The following is a 17,954-nucleotide window of genomic DNA, read 5'->3' as shown; positions in this document are numbered from 1 at the left end:
ACTCGCACATTAGAGATACAGTTAATGGACGGGAGAGAAGTCACAAGCCTTTTCAATCTCTGTTTTATGCTTTTCCTCCCTGCTGTGTAAAATGCGTTTCCTACTCATTTACTTCAGCGGCTGTATCAATAGTTAAGAGCTGCAAACGAAGCTGACAATCACTTGGTTTCACACGAGAAAACAGAGACCAGAAGTGAAAGAGGGAGCCATCAGTAGTTTTGCTAAATGCCCCATTTATTCTGCAATCAAGGTTCAGAAATGTGGGGACACAAGTGCAGGTTGAGGAATCTCTGTGCAGCCGTCACGTCACAGCCACACTTGAGGGGGGATGGTGATGACGGCGTCTCTGCACAGTAATCCCACTTCTTTTGTTTAAAGCGAACACAGTGAGGATGGATTACCCATCACCAAACCTCTCTGCTCTAATCTTTAAGAACCAGCGGGGCCTTCACTTGTTCGGCCACCTCCTTGCCGGCCAGCGCCTCGACAATCGCCAGGGCAAACTCGAAGCTGGTTCCCGGCCCCCGGCTGGTGACGATCAGGCCGTCCCTTTCCACGCGGTTCTCTGAGTAGCTGTAATGATCTTCGAAATAAAAACAAAAAAGGGTTATGTCCCAGTGGGCTACGCTGGACAGCAAGGAACGCCACTCAGCAGTCCCATTCCCTTGCAGCACTACTACTGGTCTCAAGAAAATCAAAACAAGAACAAGCAAAAACCCCCAGGACAACGAGGTGGCCAGTCACTCGCGACCCTCCGGCACTCCCAGCTCTCGGCGCACAGCGGGAAGATACCGAGGCTGCCACGCACAGCACAGAGCAGGAGGCGCCACCAGCCGCTGAGATGAAGTGTGTGAACACATGTGACTTCAACGCAGCTGCAGCAGCCATCGTACGTGTGAGGGGGATGCCAGAGTGAATGCTAAGCATTCACGTTTCTATTCCACAACACACGCAAGTGTCAATTCTGTGAAGTGAGGGGGAGAGAATACGCACTCGAAAGTATGACTGCAGGAGTTCAGGAAATGCCACCCCAAAATAGGCTGCTTTGCTTTACTGATTATTTTGAGCTAAAAGCACTTGAAAAACAGCACAGGCAGGGAGAGGGAGTGGCTTCTTCGGAATCTCCTTTCCTGCCTAAAGACAGATCATCCGGAAGGAACTCAGAAATCCCCTCCCGGGAGTCTCATCAACCAGGAGAGAAATCTAGAAGTTGACACCACACCCAGACAAACTCTGTCACAACTACTATTCCTCCCATCTACTCTTCGAAGGGTCCCTTCAACTTTCCTAAAAGCCAATTACGCTCCCCTGAGAGGCCTACCTCCCCGTCTCCTTTCTCTATTAAGATGGTATTTAAGCCAGAATTCTAAACCATCTCAGGGAGTTACTCCCTTTTCCCTGGGTATCTCCCATGTATACATGTTAAACTTGTTTTTCTCTGGTCAATCTGTTTTTTTTTTTCAGGGGTCTCAACTAAGAAATCAGAAGGGTAGAGGGAAAATTACTTTTCCTTCTCTACAAAATGCTGGAGGAAAGGGGGATGAGGGTGAACTGGTGTTGAAGGTAGAAACTACCTGTGATACAGACCACCTAGGTAACGCACACACACGCACTCTGCTGCCTCAAAATCAAACAAGCACAAGCTACACATAAGGGATCGGGAGCGGAGGGAGGCGCAGAGGAGGGACCACTCACTCGTCAGGGGTTATTCTCCTCTGTGGCCCCAGCTGGCTGTATTTTTGCAAATGTGGTAAGAAATGTGCTTCTCCTATATTCCCAGGAAGTAAACGACACTACCTCCGGGCAAGCCTCAGGGCACAAAGCTGGGATGCCCCGCACCAGCCCCCACAGCTCTCACCCTCCACGCCAGGCAGGCGTCAGCAGACCCTCCCTCCACGCGCGCGCGCGCGCGCGCAGCACCACCACCCCATGCAGCCTGCCCCACTGCCCTCTCGTGCCGGGAGCTGCTGCCGGCCCCACGGGGGGCCTGGGCTGCTCCCTCTGCCCAGGAAGCTTTTCTCAGCAACTTGCTCTTTCAATTTCAGCATGAGCTCCAAGCCCTCGGAGAGGGCACCTGTGAGCCCTCTCTAAACCAGGTCCCTCAGGTCACTCCATCACAGCGCCCTCCCAGCGCCGAGGAAACAATACGTCTCCTGTTTACTGTCTATTCTGTAAAACGCTGAGCCTTCACCTGCCCGTCTGGCCCAGGGTATTAATGGCACCAAGGAGGTGCCCCCGAGGACCAGGTAAATGAAAGAATGAATGAATGTTCCTCCGCCTGCTGCCTTATCGCGGGACCTCTGCGTCCAGCCTCCCTTCTGGCTGCCCTTCCCTCCACACTCAGCACCACCAAAGGGGGAACCTTTCCAAAGCGCAAATCAGAGCACACCCAGTTCCCCCAGGAGAAGCCTTCGCCAACTTTCTCCAGCACCTTGAGGTGACCCTGAACTCCATGTCACGGTGCACAAACCCCGGGGCCTGGCCTGCGCACAGAGACTGGACCAGAAGGAACCAGAGGGGAGACGGAAAAGAAGCCGCATCCAGGTGGGAGCAAACGGTGACATGGATGGGACAGCGGCAACGGAGAGGAAATGAAGGTCTGAGATGTACCTTGGAGATAAAATGCCCAGGCCTTGGGGAAAGACTCGATGTGGAGAGACATCAAGGATGACTCCCAGTCGCCTGTCCTGGGCAACTGGGTGGGCGGGTGGTGGCACCACTCAGCGACGTGGGACACGAAGGACAGAGGGTCCTCTGTGAGATCCTGCCACGCCCAGTCCCCGCAGGGAGAGCCAGGCACACACCGCCTCTGAACCCCTCCCCTCCCCCATGCTCAGTGCAGACCTCCTGCCAGTCCCCCCCCCCCCCCCCCCGCAGAACACCTGAGGACGTGGCTCTATCTTGTTCCCTTTTCTGTTCCCAGAGCCTAAGGAAGAGCTCAGGAAATGCCTGTTCAGTGAACACATACAGAAAAACGTCTCCAGTCCAGTGGTTAAGAATCCGCCTTCCAATGCAGGGGACATGTGTTTGACCCCTGGCCGGGGAACTAAGATCCCACATGCCGTGGGGCAACTAAGCCCGCGCGCTGCAACTACTGAGCCTGCGCACTGCAACTAAGACCCAACGCAGCCAAAAAAAAAGAAAAGAAAAGAAAAGAAGTCTCCTGAGCAAGATGCTTCCGCTGCGTTAACGAGCTTCAGAAACCACGTCCTGATGCTCGTGTCCTTCCAAAGTGGATGAATAACACCTGCAGTGATTGATGTCTTCCCAAACCTCATTAAAAATCACGTCACCCACTGAAACAACTGACTACAGTACGTGAAACATTTCCTAGTTACACTTTTTTAGAAGAAAAGTGGATCCCTGGTTTGAGGGCGAGAGGTTTTCCTAATCTAACCTCATTTCCTGATGGTTAAAGATCATTTTAAATGCTGAACTAGGAAACCGGCTGGGCTGGGTCTCCTGGAGCTGAGACGGACAGGTCAGCGGGAGGCACGGCTCTCAATGGTTCACTTAACAACCTCTTTGTGGGTAAAGTATTACAAATACAGCCTAAACTGGTTAAAGATGTTTAAAGGTTCCATGGTTCTAAGAATCTCAACCAGAAAGAGCAAAAGGTCTACTTACGGACCACCTCCACCTAGTGGAGACAATGAAGAAAACTCCCCGCGCACCAGCCAATTCCCGGCCAACCCGCAGGAGGCATTCATTCTGTTAACTTTAAGCAAACACCCCAAAGCCTCTCTCAAAGCCCAGAGATCAAACACCTGGGGAGGCCAGGGGCCAGGGGGCAGCAACGAACGGCAGCTTTTACCTGCACACCCCTCACCTACGTGGTCTGGGCGCCACAGGTGGAGGAGTCGCCACAGAGACGGGGCGTCCCAGAGAGCCCGAGATATTTACTATCTGGCCCTTCAAGGAAAAGCCGCCGACCCCTGAGCACAGCAGTTCTGGGTTCAAATCCAGTTCTGCCATCCAGTAGCTGTCTGACCCCTCTGAGCCTCCTTTTTCTCTTCTGTAAAATGGGGATGATACCAACCTAAGAGGATGATCATGGGAACCCAGCCGAACCAAACGCCAGCAGAAAGTGGTGGTGTCACTACCGCAGACATGGCCAGGCAAGGGCAGCCTGTTCACTGCGGCGTCCCCAGCACTCAGCACACAGCCAGGCCTACTGATCTTAACACGACGTTCACCACGAGGACGAGACAGAGGGCCTCCCGGAGGAGACACCCAGGAAGCGATTACAGCTCCACCTCTCAGAATGTTCTGAAGGGGCAGAAACTGCAAACATTTTTCTCTTACAAGAGGACTTACGTGTAAGAGGACAGAATGCAATGCTGGTAACTTAGGCATGTGGGGGGCCTCACCAGGACAGAGGCGCCCGAGAGTTAACAATCTTATCTTTTTCTAGTTCTGATCAGCCTCAACTTCCTGAGGCATTACAAGGAAAGAGCCACAAAGATACACGTGCAGATAACGGGGAACATGTTCCACTCCTTCTTCCATCTCATGTGTCATAACTACTAAAGGAAGCCCGATTCTGTTCTTTCTAACCCTCCAAAACCCCTCCATTAGCTCAAAGTAAATTAAATCCCTACACTAAAAATTCCCAGAAACCAGAGCCTTTAAAAGAAAAGATCAATTTTCACAAAGATGGTTTTACTGACAACTTAGTATCTTTCTGCCAACTAAACTCATAGGTTTTCCAAGAAAATACTACTTTGGATCAGATTTAAGAATACACAGAATCTGCAACACCGAGCGTGAACCCGGACATAAACTACGGACTCTGGGTGACGATGACACGGCAGCGCGGGTTCATCGACTGCAGCAAAGGCACCGTCTGGTGGGGGAAACAAAGCTGACGGTGAGGGGGATGGGGTGGGGTACTGGGGGTTTAGGGAACCGCTGTACTTTTTTGCTTAATTTTGCTGTGAACATAACACTCCTCTAAAAAATAAGGTCTATTAATCTTTTTAAAAAGGCAGTGAATGAAAAATGCATCACTTTACTTTGCGATGAAAGCATTAACATAAGAAAAAATGTACTTGCCCTACTTTTAGTTCAGAATAAGTCCAGAGCAGAACAGAGATAGACAAGAAAATCCATCAGTCGCGCGGCTGTTTTCAAATCCGCTTTTGATACCATTAGTCTTTTATTTTTTTTCCAACATCTTTATTGGAGTATAATTGCTCTACAACGGTGTGTTAGTTTCTGCTGTATAACAAAGTGAATCAGCTGTACGTGTACATATATCCCCATATCTCCTCCCTCTTGCGTCTCCCTCCCACCCTCCCTAACTATTAGTCTTTTTATTTAGCCACTGGTTTTTGGTTGGTGGGTGTTTTAAACAGAGCCGGTCACTCGGTCTCCCTGCTGGCTGAACGCCAGTCGAACCACTTTTGCCTTCTAAGTGGGAATCTGTGATTCCCTGCACTTATCCACACCAGCGTGATTTTCCTCTCTCTCTGCATGTTCCAGGGTCTCTGCCTCCCTGTGATATGCACTCCAGGGACAGAGGAAGATACCACCTGACCAAACACACTACCTGGCTGGTGCTCTGAATGTCACGCTGAGAAGCGGCGGCTACACAGCTGTACGTCCAGGAGCTTGGTTACATTGTTTTGCTGTTAATTACACACTGCCTCATATTTTTAAGTCTGATGCACATCTCTGCAAGCTGTTAACTCTTGGAGGGCAGAGACAATGACGTGCTTTTTAAAAATAATCTCCAAGGGACAAGCAACAGTATGAGAATTTTTTTAAAAGTTGATCAATTATAGGTTATACTATTAGGTTAAAAAAGCAAGCTGTAGGATGTACTTACTAGATCTCATGTGAGTAACAATATTAAACTGCAAGGAATAATGAGTATGTGCAGAGAAAGTTCTAGAGTTTCACAGGAAAACTTAATAGAAGTTAAATGTGAAAAGTAGAAAGGTGCTGGGGAAGTTAGAGAGAAGAGAAACACTTCCTTTTACTTCACCCCTTTCTGTACTGTTTGCATTTTTTTTTTACCATGAATAGAAATTGTTTTCATAAAAATAAATGAATGAAAGTTAAACATCTAGCTGATATTTATAAAAGAAGCCCATGAGCGAAGGAACAGGCCTGCCTGCCACCCGGGCCTCCTCTGGAAGAAGAGAGCAATGTCCATTTTACTTTCGACTGTGGGCAAAAGGGCACATTCTGAAATCGCTATCAAGGTTTAAAATTTACCCTCAGGCCGCTGGCAAAGTATTGAGTAAAAATACTCGTTAAATTGGCATTTTGCGCCACTCCGAGCCAGGCCGGCCTTTGGCTCAGCGCCTGCGTTCCCGTTAGGGTGCATGTCTGCAGACCCACACCGTCAGGGGGCGCACACGTAGACACCCACACCATTAGCCCGTCTCTCTCACTGAAACACTTGCAAAGAAAGTGAGGAACACATCACACCCCAACCCACAGAGAATCCCTACGTACTACTGTCTACCAAGTGGGAGACAATGCTATAGCACAGCTTTCTGAGTAGGTCTTTTGGCACATTACAATATAAGCATGTACTTACTTCCGTCCATCATTTTGTCTTTAGCAAGTGGGTGTGTTGTAACTTTGCTTCCAAAACCTATTTCATGAGCCAACAGAGCCGTAGGTCCTAAAAAGAAGATAAATAAAAAGCCTTAAATGTAGACACAGAAAAACCCATGTTTTAAAAATCGCAGCAGCAAAACTGTTCTTCAAAATCAGGGGCTCTTACCTAAAATATGCTTACGATTCTGAAACTAAACACTTCTTAGTATGAGAGGTAAAGTATGTTTATAATAAACCATCTGCTGAGCACATGCGGCAAAAATGCACGAACTTAAAACACGTCAATAACCATTTAATCAAAAATATCTACTTTTATAGCTGAGGAGCAAACAGATAAATAGAACATGCCCCCTCGAGGGACAGGCTGCAAGTGTAACAGGGTACAAAGGAGGGGGAGACCATGGAGGGCAAAACGTCCTGCCTTACCCTTTGCACATGGAAGATTTAGTTACATATTAAAGGCAACTAATACTCTCTGAACCCCTGGGCTTGACTGCTATTGTAGAGACTAGTTTTATTTTTCTACTTGAGAATGAAAAATTAGCACTCATCCGTCTGTCTATCCAAATGTATCAGGTGGTAGGATTATTAAAATGAATGGGACATTGTCCCAGCCCCGAAGGAGACACCTGTGAAATGCCCACGTCTGAGATACAAAGGCACTGGCGTTTCTGTCTTACAACGACGCACTTAAGAACCCTGCGCAAATGCCCCCTGTGGTCCTCTACATGCTCCCTCTTAAAATGAAGGTTAAAAAAAAATATACCGCTGCTAACGTGAGATTTTTATGAATGGTCAACTTCACTGATAATCACAAGCGTATTTTGTAGGTCACAGTCCTCAAATAGGGACTAAGACAAAAAAGTCCCTATTTGTTATCTTAAAACTTTTAGAAAAGTAGTTTTTCTACCTTTTTCCTCTAAGCCACCAGAAAGTAACAGAAGAAAAACTTTCTAAGGCCTAATGTCACACCTAGAAAAACTTCAGAAGAGCACCGTGGCCTTCTAAATGGTTAGGGCACTGTGGTTAACATCCCAGGACGGACTCTGCACACTTTAACTCCAGCAAACCCAAGCACTTGCTCTCATGACCTTTCGTTTTACAGCACCGTTCCAAGGATAAAGTGGTTATATAACGGACCTACCTACAGGCTACTCAGATCTTACCTGCTACTAACAGGAAGATCAAACAAATGATACGTAATTACATAAGCTTTCTGTCTTAACGTCTGGTGTCAGTTTCATACCAAGTCCTCACTTATATCTTAACTGGAGGGCCTCTTAAATATACTTGACGCCCCCTTCCTCCTTACTTGTATGCTGCATACGAGAGCTATGTTTGGTAGCAAATCCTAAGAGTGTGTAAAAATTGAGTAATTATCTCAATTTTTATTTGATGTACTCATGAATTACCTTTAATTCTTATTTTGTAAGATTTTAAGAAAAAATAATTTCCTACATCATATATTTTAAAGCAAATTTCAAGCGAGGACTGATCGTACATGAGGACAGCAGGTCATACAGTGAGCAAGGAATTTTTAGGCCGCTCCCTCCAGGTGATAAAATGGCTGCCTATAACATCAATAGCTGTACGGTAAGCTCATAATTACTGCTTGCCGGGGCTTCAGAATCCTAGCTGGAAAACTCGAGGGGACACTTAACTGCTCCTATTACTTGAGATTCCGGTGGATGAAATGTGGCCGAGTCTGCAACAGGGGTCCAGCTCTGAGCAGGGAGCAGAAGGTTCAGGGAACAGAGAGGGTCCAGTGGACAGAATCGCCTTGGGAGGCCCAGAGGCAAAAGCCAACAGCGCCACCGTGTGGTGATGTACAGAGGGAACAGCACGCCCGGCAACCGCCCCCAGCTTGCACCTGCAGCCCAGCGCTCGCCCGCAGCCTGCTCGTCACCTCCAGGCTTCCTTCCCCTGCCCCACCCAGAGTGAATCTCGTTTTCTTTTCTTCTCAAGGCAGCCTCCCTTCCAATTTCTGTCTCTCCCATTCACTCCACATTAGGGGTTAAGTTAACATTCCTTCAGTTCAATAAACTGTTCCCAATTCCTAACTGCGACATTTAAGAATCATCTTGTTCTCATCTGCTGATTTAAACACCCGAATCTCTCCCATCACTCGTCCCAACCTCGCTGCAATCTCCTCCACACGCCATCACGCTTCTCCTACTTTGTGCAGCACCCAGAGGGGCAGTGCAGGACATTCAACAGGACAACAGGTCACTAGCTCCGTTCACTTTACAATGTGGATGCAAATGACGACAAGGCCTGTGTGTCTTAGCAGCGTGGGATTCAAGTCTGCCTGAACACAACACCCTGAACCAGACATGGCTGATAATTCTGCTACTTTGGTGACACAAAAGGACAAACTGATATGCGGTTTTTACTTGCAACACAGTCCTAAGAGGACAAACCCAGCCCAAACCCTTCCTTTCTTCCTTTAGGTAAAGCACTAAAAATGAGGCAGAGGGGAGGGTCAGCACATGGGGAGGGGGGGTGGACTAAGCCCTTGCACGAATGACAGCACCTCTGTCTTCCTCCACAAGGAGGGCTGCAGCGTCCTTCAGCAGACAGAAATCCCCGAGCCCCAAGGGCAGGTCAGAGGTCAGTGCTGACCGGAACCCAAGGACGGGGCTTGCCAGGTGGTTGCCCCTCAGTCCTTCCCGGTCTTTAATGCAGAGGTTCTCAAACATGTAAAGGGGTCTTAGGACCCCTCTAGCTATTATACGAGTTACATTTTTCAGTATCTGCCATGCTAGAAATTAAAACTGGGACAGGTTTACAACATAAGAATACTCGAGCACACAAGCCATGCCTGAATGATGACATCGTCATACTCTGATGGCACTCTCGTGAGAATAAGAAGGAAAAAAGCAAATAATGTGTTCATAGTATCTGCTCTGCCCTTACGAACCCTCTGAAAAAACTCCAAGAACCACTGCTGTAATGCAGTCCCCAGATCCCCGGCCTATGACTTCTTTTAAAAAGTCTATTGTATTGAAGAAAATATCAACACATCATTTAAATTAACTGTCCATACATTCATCTCTTTATTTGCTCTTTTTCTTTTTTTTTTTTTTTTTTTTTGCGGTACGCAGGCCTCTCACTGTCGTGGCCTCTCCCGTTGCGGAGCACAGGCTCCGGACGCGCAGGCTCAGCGGCCATGGCCCACGGGCCCAGCCTCTCCGCGGCATGTGGGATCTTCCCGGACCGGGGCACGAACCCGTGTCCCCTGCATCGGCAGGCAGACTCTCAACCACTGCACCACCAGGGAAGCCCCTATTTGCTCTTTTTGACAAACATTTAATGAAGACCTATGAATAAGGAAAGCACCTGCCAAAATTACACTATGAAAAAAATGCAAGATGGCAGAATATCATCTGATATTAGAGCAAGAAGGATGGACTTTAAAATGGTATCAAAAACCAAAGTATTACTAGGTTTCAAAGATGTGGAGAGGGCTTCCCTGGTGGCGCAGTGGCCGAGAGTCCGCCTGCCGATGCAGGGGACGCAGGTTCGTGCCCCGGTCTGGGAGGATCCCACGTGCCGCGGAGCGGCTGGGCCCGTGAGCCATGGCCGCTGAGCCTGCGCCTCCGGAGCCTGTGCTCCGCAACGGGAGAGGCCACGACAGTGAGTGGCCTGCGTACCGCAGAAAAAAACAAAAACAAAAACAAAAAAACAAAAACAAAAACAAACAAACAAAAAAAAAAGATGTGGAGACATCGACAAAGCACCAACAGCCTTACTCTAAATTAAGTGGCAGAGAATACAGTACCTAAGACCCAGCTCTCAACACTGGGGACCAGGCAGGAAGCCCCCCAGGGCAAGCACAGGTCAGAGCTCTGACGCTGGCCCAATTCTTGCTGACCCTGTGCGGGCAGAAGTACTTCCTGGCACGGGGATTTGTCGTAACAAGCTGTTTACTGAGTGCCAGAGGGGCCACGTTCTCCTCCAGGTCCACCAAACAGGGAAAACACTAAGTTTCACAGAACGTAGACCAAAGGCAGGGAGAGGCAGAAAACGGAACTGTAGTAATTTCTGAGATGACATCAGCCTCATGCCCCAAACGAAATACACCGATACAGATGCCCTTCATGCCTCAGGAAGGGGAAGAAGTACTGGGAACACGATCTTCTAACTAAAGACGACCCCGTCACGTATTTTTTGAAGAAAGCCAACAACACACTTGAACACAGGACGGCTCTGTACTTACCCGCACAGATGGCGGCGATGAGGCCCTTCCTCTTTTCTTGTTCCTTCAGTATCTCCTTCACAGCAGAGGACTAGTCAAAGAAAACCAAAAACACAGCAAGTTGTCATTAAGCTGCAGCCAGTCTCTGGCTGGTAACTCTGGCAGAATCTGATTTTAGCTTAAACCACAAGGTCTTCAATCTATTTTTCAACAATACCGCTAAACCATCAATGTAAAAACTACCAAGTGCATAGTGTTTCTACATCCTTAAACCCAATCAAGGCATTTATTATAAGAAAAAGGTACCCTTTTCTTAAAGATGTTTCAAGGTAAGAAAAGCAATTTCCCTTGGGCATATTAACCCTTGCCATTTTGTACTCTAGGGAGAAAGACACAGAAGGGAGGAAATGTGCTGTTCTGGGTGTTTTCCGACAGCAAAGTAGGGAGCGGAGCTCAGCAGCCCCAAATGTCTGATTCCACCTGCCTCATGAGCTTCTGTGTGCCCTGCCCCTGCCACCTCTCTCTCTTCTTCTTCCTGCAGGCTAACTCTTCACACAAGACAAAAAGAAGCAGCAGCGGCTTCTTTTATGCCATTTTTCATTCAAGCTGGCAGCTCCAGCCCCCTGCAACCTCCCTAACCCCGATGGTTGAGCAGACAGCCAATCTCTTATCTTTCTAGGCTTAACCCTTCTCACAAGCACAAAATTAATCATTCTGCTGCGGCTGGGGGAAAAAAACAAGCAGTCTTACATCTGAACTGCGTTCACAGCATCTGTTCGTAACTGTTTCACCAATTCCGCTTACTTCTATAGTAAATGTTATCAGAAACTTTTTTTAAAAATTAAGCTAGAACAGCACTTTGTTAATTTCACCTTTTCCTAATCTATTCACAGCCTCCTTCCTGAAATATTTTAGCAGCAAACCCAGCAGAATACGAGAGGCTGAAGCCCCCCAGCTTTACCTGGGATAAATTCTGTGCGCCCAGACCACCTCCTGGCATAACCACCACATCGTAAGGTCCCTGTAACAGTTCAAAAATGAAAAAGGACGTGAAGATGTTTCACTTGAAGTGTGCGTTAAGCAGGAACACTTTCACATCAGAGCAAAAAGCTGTTCACAGAAGAACAGTTAAATTAGGGGTTTCTCTATAATGGGATACTGTAACTAGTAAAAAAACTGCAGAAAATCTGTATACAGTAACATGAAACGATGTCCATGCTGCAGAACTGCAGGCGTTATCATGATCTCATTCCTGTACAAAGAATAAATATACACACGCATGTAGATGCATGTGTGTACACACCTCTCAGTGCCCCCACATACATGTGTACAGTATACAGACACTCATGGACAAAGGAGATCGCCAACTGAGGCAGGGTGGGGCGAGGGCAAGAAAAGGAAAGGGACACTTAGCGTTTGACTCTGCGTTTGTCTATACCGCGTGAATTGTTTTCAACAAGAATGTACATAGTAATAAATAACTAAAAACAAAACAAACTCTAAAAGGCACAAAAAGTTTTTCTTAACCTTATGAAAAATGGAACTTGGAGGATAAAAATGATGTAATATTTTAGTATCCCAGATACCAAAACACCCTAGAAGTCTAATGATTTCAAGCTTGCTGAAGTTACAAATAGAAATTGGTTTAATACAGTATCTTAAATTGTTAAAAGCTTTAAAAATTTAGTCATTAAGCAAATGAAATGAAAATTTACATTTTTAGTCCAACATATACTATTTAGAGTTACTTTTAAAGACTGTAAAATGTCCTATGTTGTTTGAAAACCAAGCAAAACTTAGAACAATATTTGTGAAGTACAGAATTTTTTCCACTCCTTTTGGAAACTGAACTAAACACTAAATAGACACAAGATGTCACCTGTTCTAAAATACCCAGACGCCACAGGACAAAAAGGAACAGGGAAGGAATATTTACTCCTACTCTCTCATTTTTAACCTGCTATTTAGAAAATTTCACCAATTTATGTGAAATACCAATATTCTTACACTCCACAGTCTAGCAAATAAATCTGAAATATCTGGATCTATTAGAAAGGAATACATTTTTTTCTATGCATTTGAGAGTGAGGCATAGGGAAAGCAGGCTCCAGGTTCCCCAGGAGGGCAGAGATGGCCGTCCATGAGAGGGCTCTGCTTGCTTTTCTGCCACAGCTCTGCTCCAACAGGGTACAGCCTACACTCCTGTCACACCGGGCCCTGAAGCCTGAGCCCGGTGAAACCGTGTGCAAAGCTGTCTGGTATACGTAGCGGGGGGCATGCTTCTGAGGAAAGGGACCACAGCTCTTGACAGATTCCTGGAAGTGTTGGTCCCCCTCAAAAGGAAGAACCGCAATAATGAAAAAGTGACCAATTTCTGGGGACCTCTTACCCCTCCCTTAATCCGACCACAAATCAAGTATGAGTTGTTCCATGTAACATGAATCACACAACCACGTCTGTGTCACTGATAAAGGAAAGATAAGAAGTAGCTTTCAAGTAAAGAGTAAAAAATGAATGGGAAATGTCCACTTGACTCTTTTATATTAAGTAACATAATTATAAGCAGAGGACAGGCTGCCTGTATGAGCCAGAACACTGATGAAAGGGTCCCACCCATCCACCCACACTGAGCACACGTGGTTATCAGGGACCTGCCAGGTTCCGTGGATACACAGTGGAAAAAGGCAAAGTCCTTCACTTCCCAGGGCTTAGTTTAGTGCCGAAGACGTCCAAGCAAAGTAACTTTCTTAAAATAAGTCTGTGCTAACAACAGTCTTAGATGTAGCCAAGAGACAGTTCAAGAAACTGATAAAGAAGCCAGAGGAAGGAATAATTCCAAGTATATGGAACAAACCTGTTTTTTTGCATCTTCTAGACTGGCATCAGGACAAATGACAACATCTCGGCTACACTGTACCGGGTCTTTTCCAGTCAGACCTGCAATGGTGACCTTAATCTGAGAGAAAGACATCATCACGATATTTAAGAACACTGAAACATAAATTTAGAGTAACATTTCCACAGCTGCCCTGTGTTTTAAAATAACTGGGCAGGAAATACTGCAACCAAACCATGCTGACCTTAGGCTATTAGGATGGCTAAATATATTTAATCACTAGGTCTGTCCCACTTTGCCTGGAACAGTATGAATTAAAGATGCTGTCCCAGCACCCTGTCTGCTTAGCGTCCTTTCTCCCACAAGTGTTCTGGTTTAGGTGATAAATTATATGATCATCCTAGCAATAATCCACCTGGCAAAGTTGCTGCTGCCATTTAACCCTCCTGGTATTTTCTTCAGGTAGAAAACAAGTTAAAACAACGAAGTGCTACTCCGCCTTGCAAAAATTTACAAAGTTGACAAAACTGGAAAAAATGGGAATTTTCCTCACTGCTGGTGGGCCCACATCGTAGTACTTTGGATAGTCATCTGACAAGATCTAGTAACATCAACCACGCAACTAGCAATTCCTTTTAGGCATAGAGCCTAGAAAAACTGCTAAACCTGTGAACAACGAAACCTGAACAAGAATAGTACAGTATTAGAATGCTGTGAAACAGTGTAATAAAGGAATGGGTAGACTGGCATATCCCTACAGTGCAGTACTTAGCAGCAGGTTTACTGTCTTTTATTGGACCATGCCACGCGCGGCATGCGGGATCTTAGTTCCCCAACCAGCGACCGAACCCGTGCCCCCTGCAGGGGAAGCACGGAGTCCTAACCACTGGACCGCCAGGGAATTCTCTACGCAGTACTTTTAAATAAACAAACTGGATCTATACTTTTACTACAACGTGGGCACTTTATTTTATTGATTGTTTCTGTGCCTCAGTTCCTTCAACTGTAAAATGAGAATGGCAATAATTCATAAGGTTATAAAATTTAAAAAAGTTTATATAAGTGCTTAGAATGATACCTACCACTCAGTAAATGCTATTTAAGTATTCACTATGGTTATATGTGGTTTATACCACAGACATGCAAAACGAGAACCACCCTCTAATGCTACTTTAAAGACACGCATACGTCACTGTGAGGACGGCAGTTACCTCTGGGGCAAGAAAGGGAAAGGGATTAGGGAAATTTACAAAGAGGGCTTTGCAATGCCTTCTTCCTTTAAAGCACCTGTTCTTCAAGGCACAGGTCAGAAAAAAATATAGCAAAATGTTAACAAGCAGTCAATGTGCACAGTAGATAAACAGGTGGAATCAGTCCCTGTACTGCCGTGTCTGTCTGAAATACTTCATAAAGTACATGGAACATTACTTTATTCAAAATGACTTATAAAAATCCAAAACTGTTTTAAAAGAGAGGAGGGCTAGAAAACTTTGGGGGACATACTCCAGCTCGTCTCATGACATCGACAGGGATGACCGTCTCCATCTCCTCTGCTCCTGTAGCCAGGATGACCAGAGCTCTTTTTGAAGCCATTTTGATGTTGGATTTTTTAAAGATGTAACTGAAAAAAAAAAAAAAAGATTTTCGAAAAACTTTCACTGCGACTCTGTAAGAGCCAACAACTTCAATCTTAGGAACATTTTTAAGGAGAGTAACTAAGTGCCTCCTAGGGAAAAGGTTTTGATACACAAACACAACTGAACATGAAAAATGCATTTTAGATTAACGCTGGTTTTCACAGCATTTCAACTGATGTTTTTTGAGATGAAAACTCAGTAAGGTTGCCAGCACGCTGGTATTGTTTAGATTTTCTTTTATCATGTTTTTAAAAATCAAATTCCTAGTAATATATTGCAAATGTAAATTTTCCAAGACACAAGTACATGGGTCTTTCATTTCACACGACGCGGGGGAGGTACAAAGTCGTCTTTTTTCAAGTACTATTTCACAGAGAAACGACAAAACTTTATTACCTGGGTGAGAAACGAAATACACTCTTTAGCAATTAGCTCCTGAGATTTTTGGAGGGGATTTTTTTTTTAGTTCCAATAACTGCACTAAAAATTCGGGGGAGGTTAACAGTGTTAAATATTTGAACACACTTTTTTTTTTTAAATAACGGAGAAAAATGGTAATTCCCCCTCACTACGCTCAATGCAGCTAGATTCTCTCTTTGCACTTAGCAAACGCCGTTGTAAACGACGGCTGCTAAGCCAGGGTCTGAATAGTTCTTAGCCTGTTCTCTTTCCGCAGAGTTTGTCTTCCCTGATCTAGGTAAAACGATGCTAACACACACAGGATTAACTAGCTCCCAGCTGGTGGGATGCTATGCACGCAAATTCCGGCAGCTTTAGCGTTGCTACTACGCTGGCGGCCTAACGGCGTCCTCTGCTTATGTCAGAAGGCCGCCCACTCCTCAAACGCTGCGAGACGCCGGCCAGGTCCGCGCCGCCTCCGGGAACCCCCGAAGGTCCAGCGGGCGGCCGGCGCGCCCTCGCCGCCCGCGGCGCCACGGCCTGCGCACACGCCGGGTTCCCCAAGACGCCGACCTGAACCTCGCCTCTCTTCCCAGGGACGCGGAGACTCGGCCCGTTCCAGCGGCACCTCTACCCGGAGGACGACAGAGGCAGAACGGGACTAACCCAGGACGCACGCACGCGCGCCGCCACGCTCCGGTCTCAGCCCCTCACTGCGCAGGCGCGCGCCGTCCGGCTTCTCATTGCCCCTCACTGCGCAGACGCGCGCCGTCCGGCCCGGCTCCTCAGCCTCGCACTGCGCAGACGCACGTCGCTCGCATCACGTTACGTCACATCCGGCCGAACCCACCCTGGAGAACGGGTGGGAGGCGCCTACCCTTCTGCGTGGAGATCGTGCTCCTGGGATTGATTCCATTTGGAACAACCGGCACCGCGGGAAGCCCGTGCACTCACGTATCCTGCCGAAATCTCCCACATCCGAGGCACGGTCCGACGTGCCCCCGGCTCACGCTGAATTTAAACCGTTTTTTTTTTTTTTTCCCGCAGCCCATACGTTTTTTGCTGTGCCGGTCTGGAGAGTGCGTCGGCTTCATTTACTCATTTTCACAAAATATCAGTAGAATTGTTCCTTTCATGCTTCATCTGTGCACTTAGGGCTCCCTCTGCATTGTTCCTGTTTCCTGGAGCGCCTTCCCTCGTCGCCCCCGCTTTATTAGGACTCTTCAGGGTCTCCCTGCCCTCTGTCACCCGATCCCCTGTGACTAACTTGGTTACGGAGGCTAATTTCAGGTGTATTCGTTTCTCAAAATAGTATTTTTTAAAGATTCCAAAGCTGCTTCTGCATCCACAGAATTAGGGAGGGAGCTGAGCACGTAAATCAGGCACTTCTAGGTGTACTTACGAGATATTGCAGGGCTTCCCTGGTGGTGCAGTGGTTGAGAGTCCGCCTGCTAATACAGGGGACACGGGTTCGTTCCCCGGTCCGGGAAGACCCCATATGCTGCGGAGCGGCTGGGCCCGTGAGCCATGGCCGCTGAGCCTACGCGTAGAAAAAAAAAAAAAAAAAAAGAGATACTGCAGGTCAGGTCTCCCACCACCATAGTGAAGCGACACGCTCGAGTTTTTTGGTGTTCCAGTGCAAATAAAAGTTATATTAACACTATACTGTAGTCTGTTAAGCGCGCAATAGCATTACGTCCAAAAAGAGTATATGCTTTTTTTTGTTTGTTTGTTTGTTTTGTTTTTGCGGTACGCAGGCCTCTCACTGCTGTGGCCTCTCCCGTTGCGGGGCGCAGGCTCCGGACGCGCAGGCTCAGTGGCCATGGCTCACGGGCCCAGCCGCTCCGCGGCATGTGGGATCTTCCCAGACCGGGGCACAAACCCGCGTACCCTGCATCGGCAGGCGGACTCTCAACCACTGCGCCACCAGGGAAGCCCATGCTTTTATATATATATATATATTCCTAAAAAATGCTAACCATCACCTGAGCCTTCATGGATTCCTAATCTTTTTGCTGATGAAAGGGTTTTGCTGGTGGAGCCTGGGATGTGGATGGCTGCTGACTGAATAGGGTGATGCTTGCTGAAGGTTGGGGGCGGCTGTAGCAATTTCTTAAACTAAAACAATGAAAATATATCAATTGACTCTTCTTTTCATGAAGGATCTCTCTACAGCATGCAGTGCTGTTTGGTAGCATTTTACCAAATGCTTTAGAACTTTTTAAGATTGGAGTCAGCCCTCTCAAGTCTTGCCACTGCTTTGTCGGGTAAGTTGATGTCATATTCTGAATCCTTTGTTGTCATTTCAATA

The 17,954-nt window shown here is 46.9% G+C and overlaps 1 protein-coding gene across 4 annotated transcripts; it reads right to left on the bottom strand.

Moving 5' to 3' along the window:
* Positions 1–213: 213 nt before the first annotated feature.
* PARK7 (Parkinsonism associated deglycase) lies at positions 214–16,433 on the bottom strand. Of its 4 annotated transcripts, none has more exons than XM_032604992.1 (7): positions 16,310–16,433; positions 15,111–15,228; positions 13,626–13,727; positions 11,733–11,792; positions 10,793–10,862; positions 6,551–6,637; positions 214–583 (listed from the first exon to the last, which is right to left on the bottom strand). In XM_032604992.1, exons 2-7 carry the CDS (start codon positions 15,198–15,200, stop codon positions 423–425), a joined length of 570 nt encoding a protein of 189 aa, XP_032460883.1. In that variant the 5' UTR covers positions 15,201–15,228; positions 16,310–16,433; the 3' UTR covers positions 214–422. The 4 variants fall into 4 exon arrangements, with proteins under 4 accessions (XP_032460883.1, XP_032460874.1, XP_032460865.1 ...); XM_032604983.1 differs by having other exon boundaries at positions 16,228–16,348; XM_032604974.1 differs by having other exon boundaries at positions 16,217–16,345.
* Positions 16,434–17,954: the final 1,521 nt, after the last annotated feature.

This window comes from Phocoena sinus, chromosome 1 (assembly GCF_008692025.1).
Source record: "Phocoena sinus isolate mPhoSin1 chromosome 1, mPhoSin1.pri, whole genome shotgun sequence".
In the NCBI taxonomy this organism is placed as follows: Eukaryota; Metazoa; Chordata; class Mammalia; order Artiodactyla; family Phocoenidae; genus Phocoena; species Phocoena sinus.
This window is presented reverse-complemented; position numbering and strand designations above follow the sequence as displayed.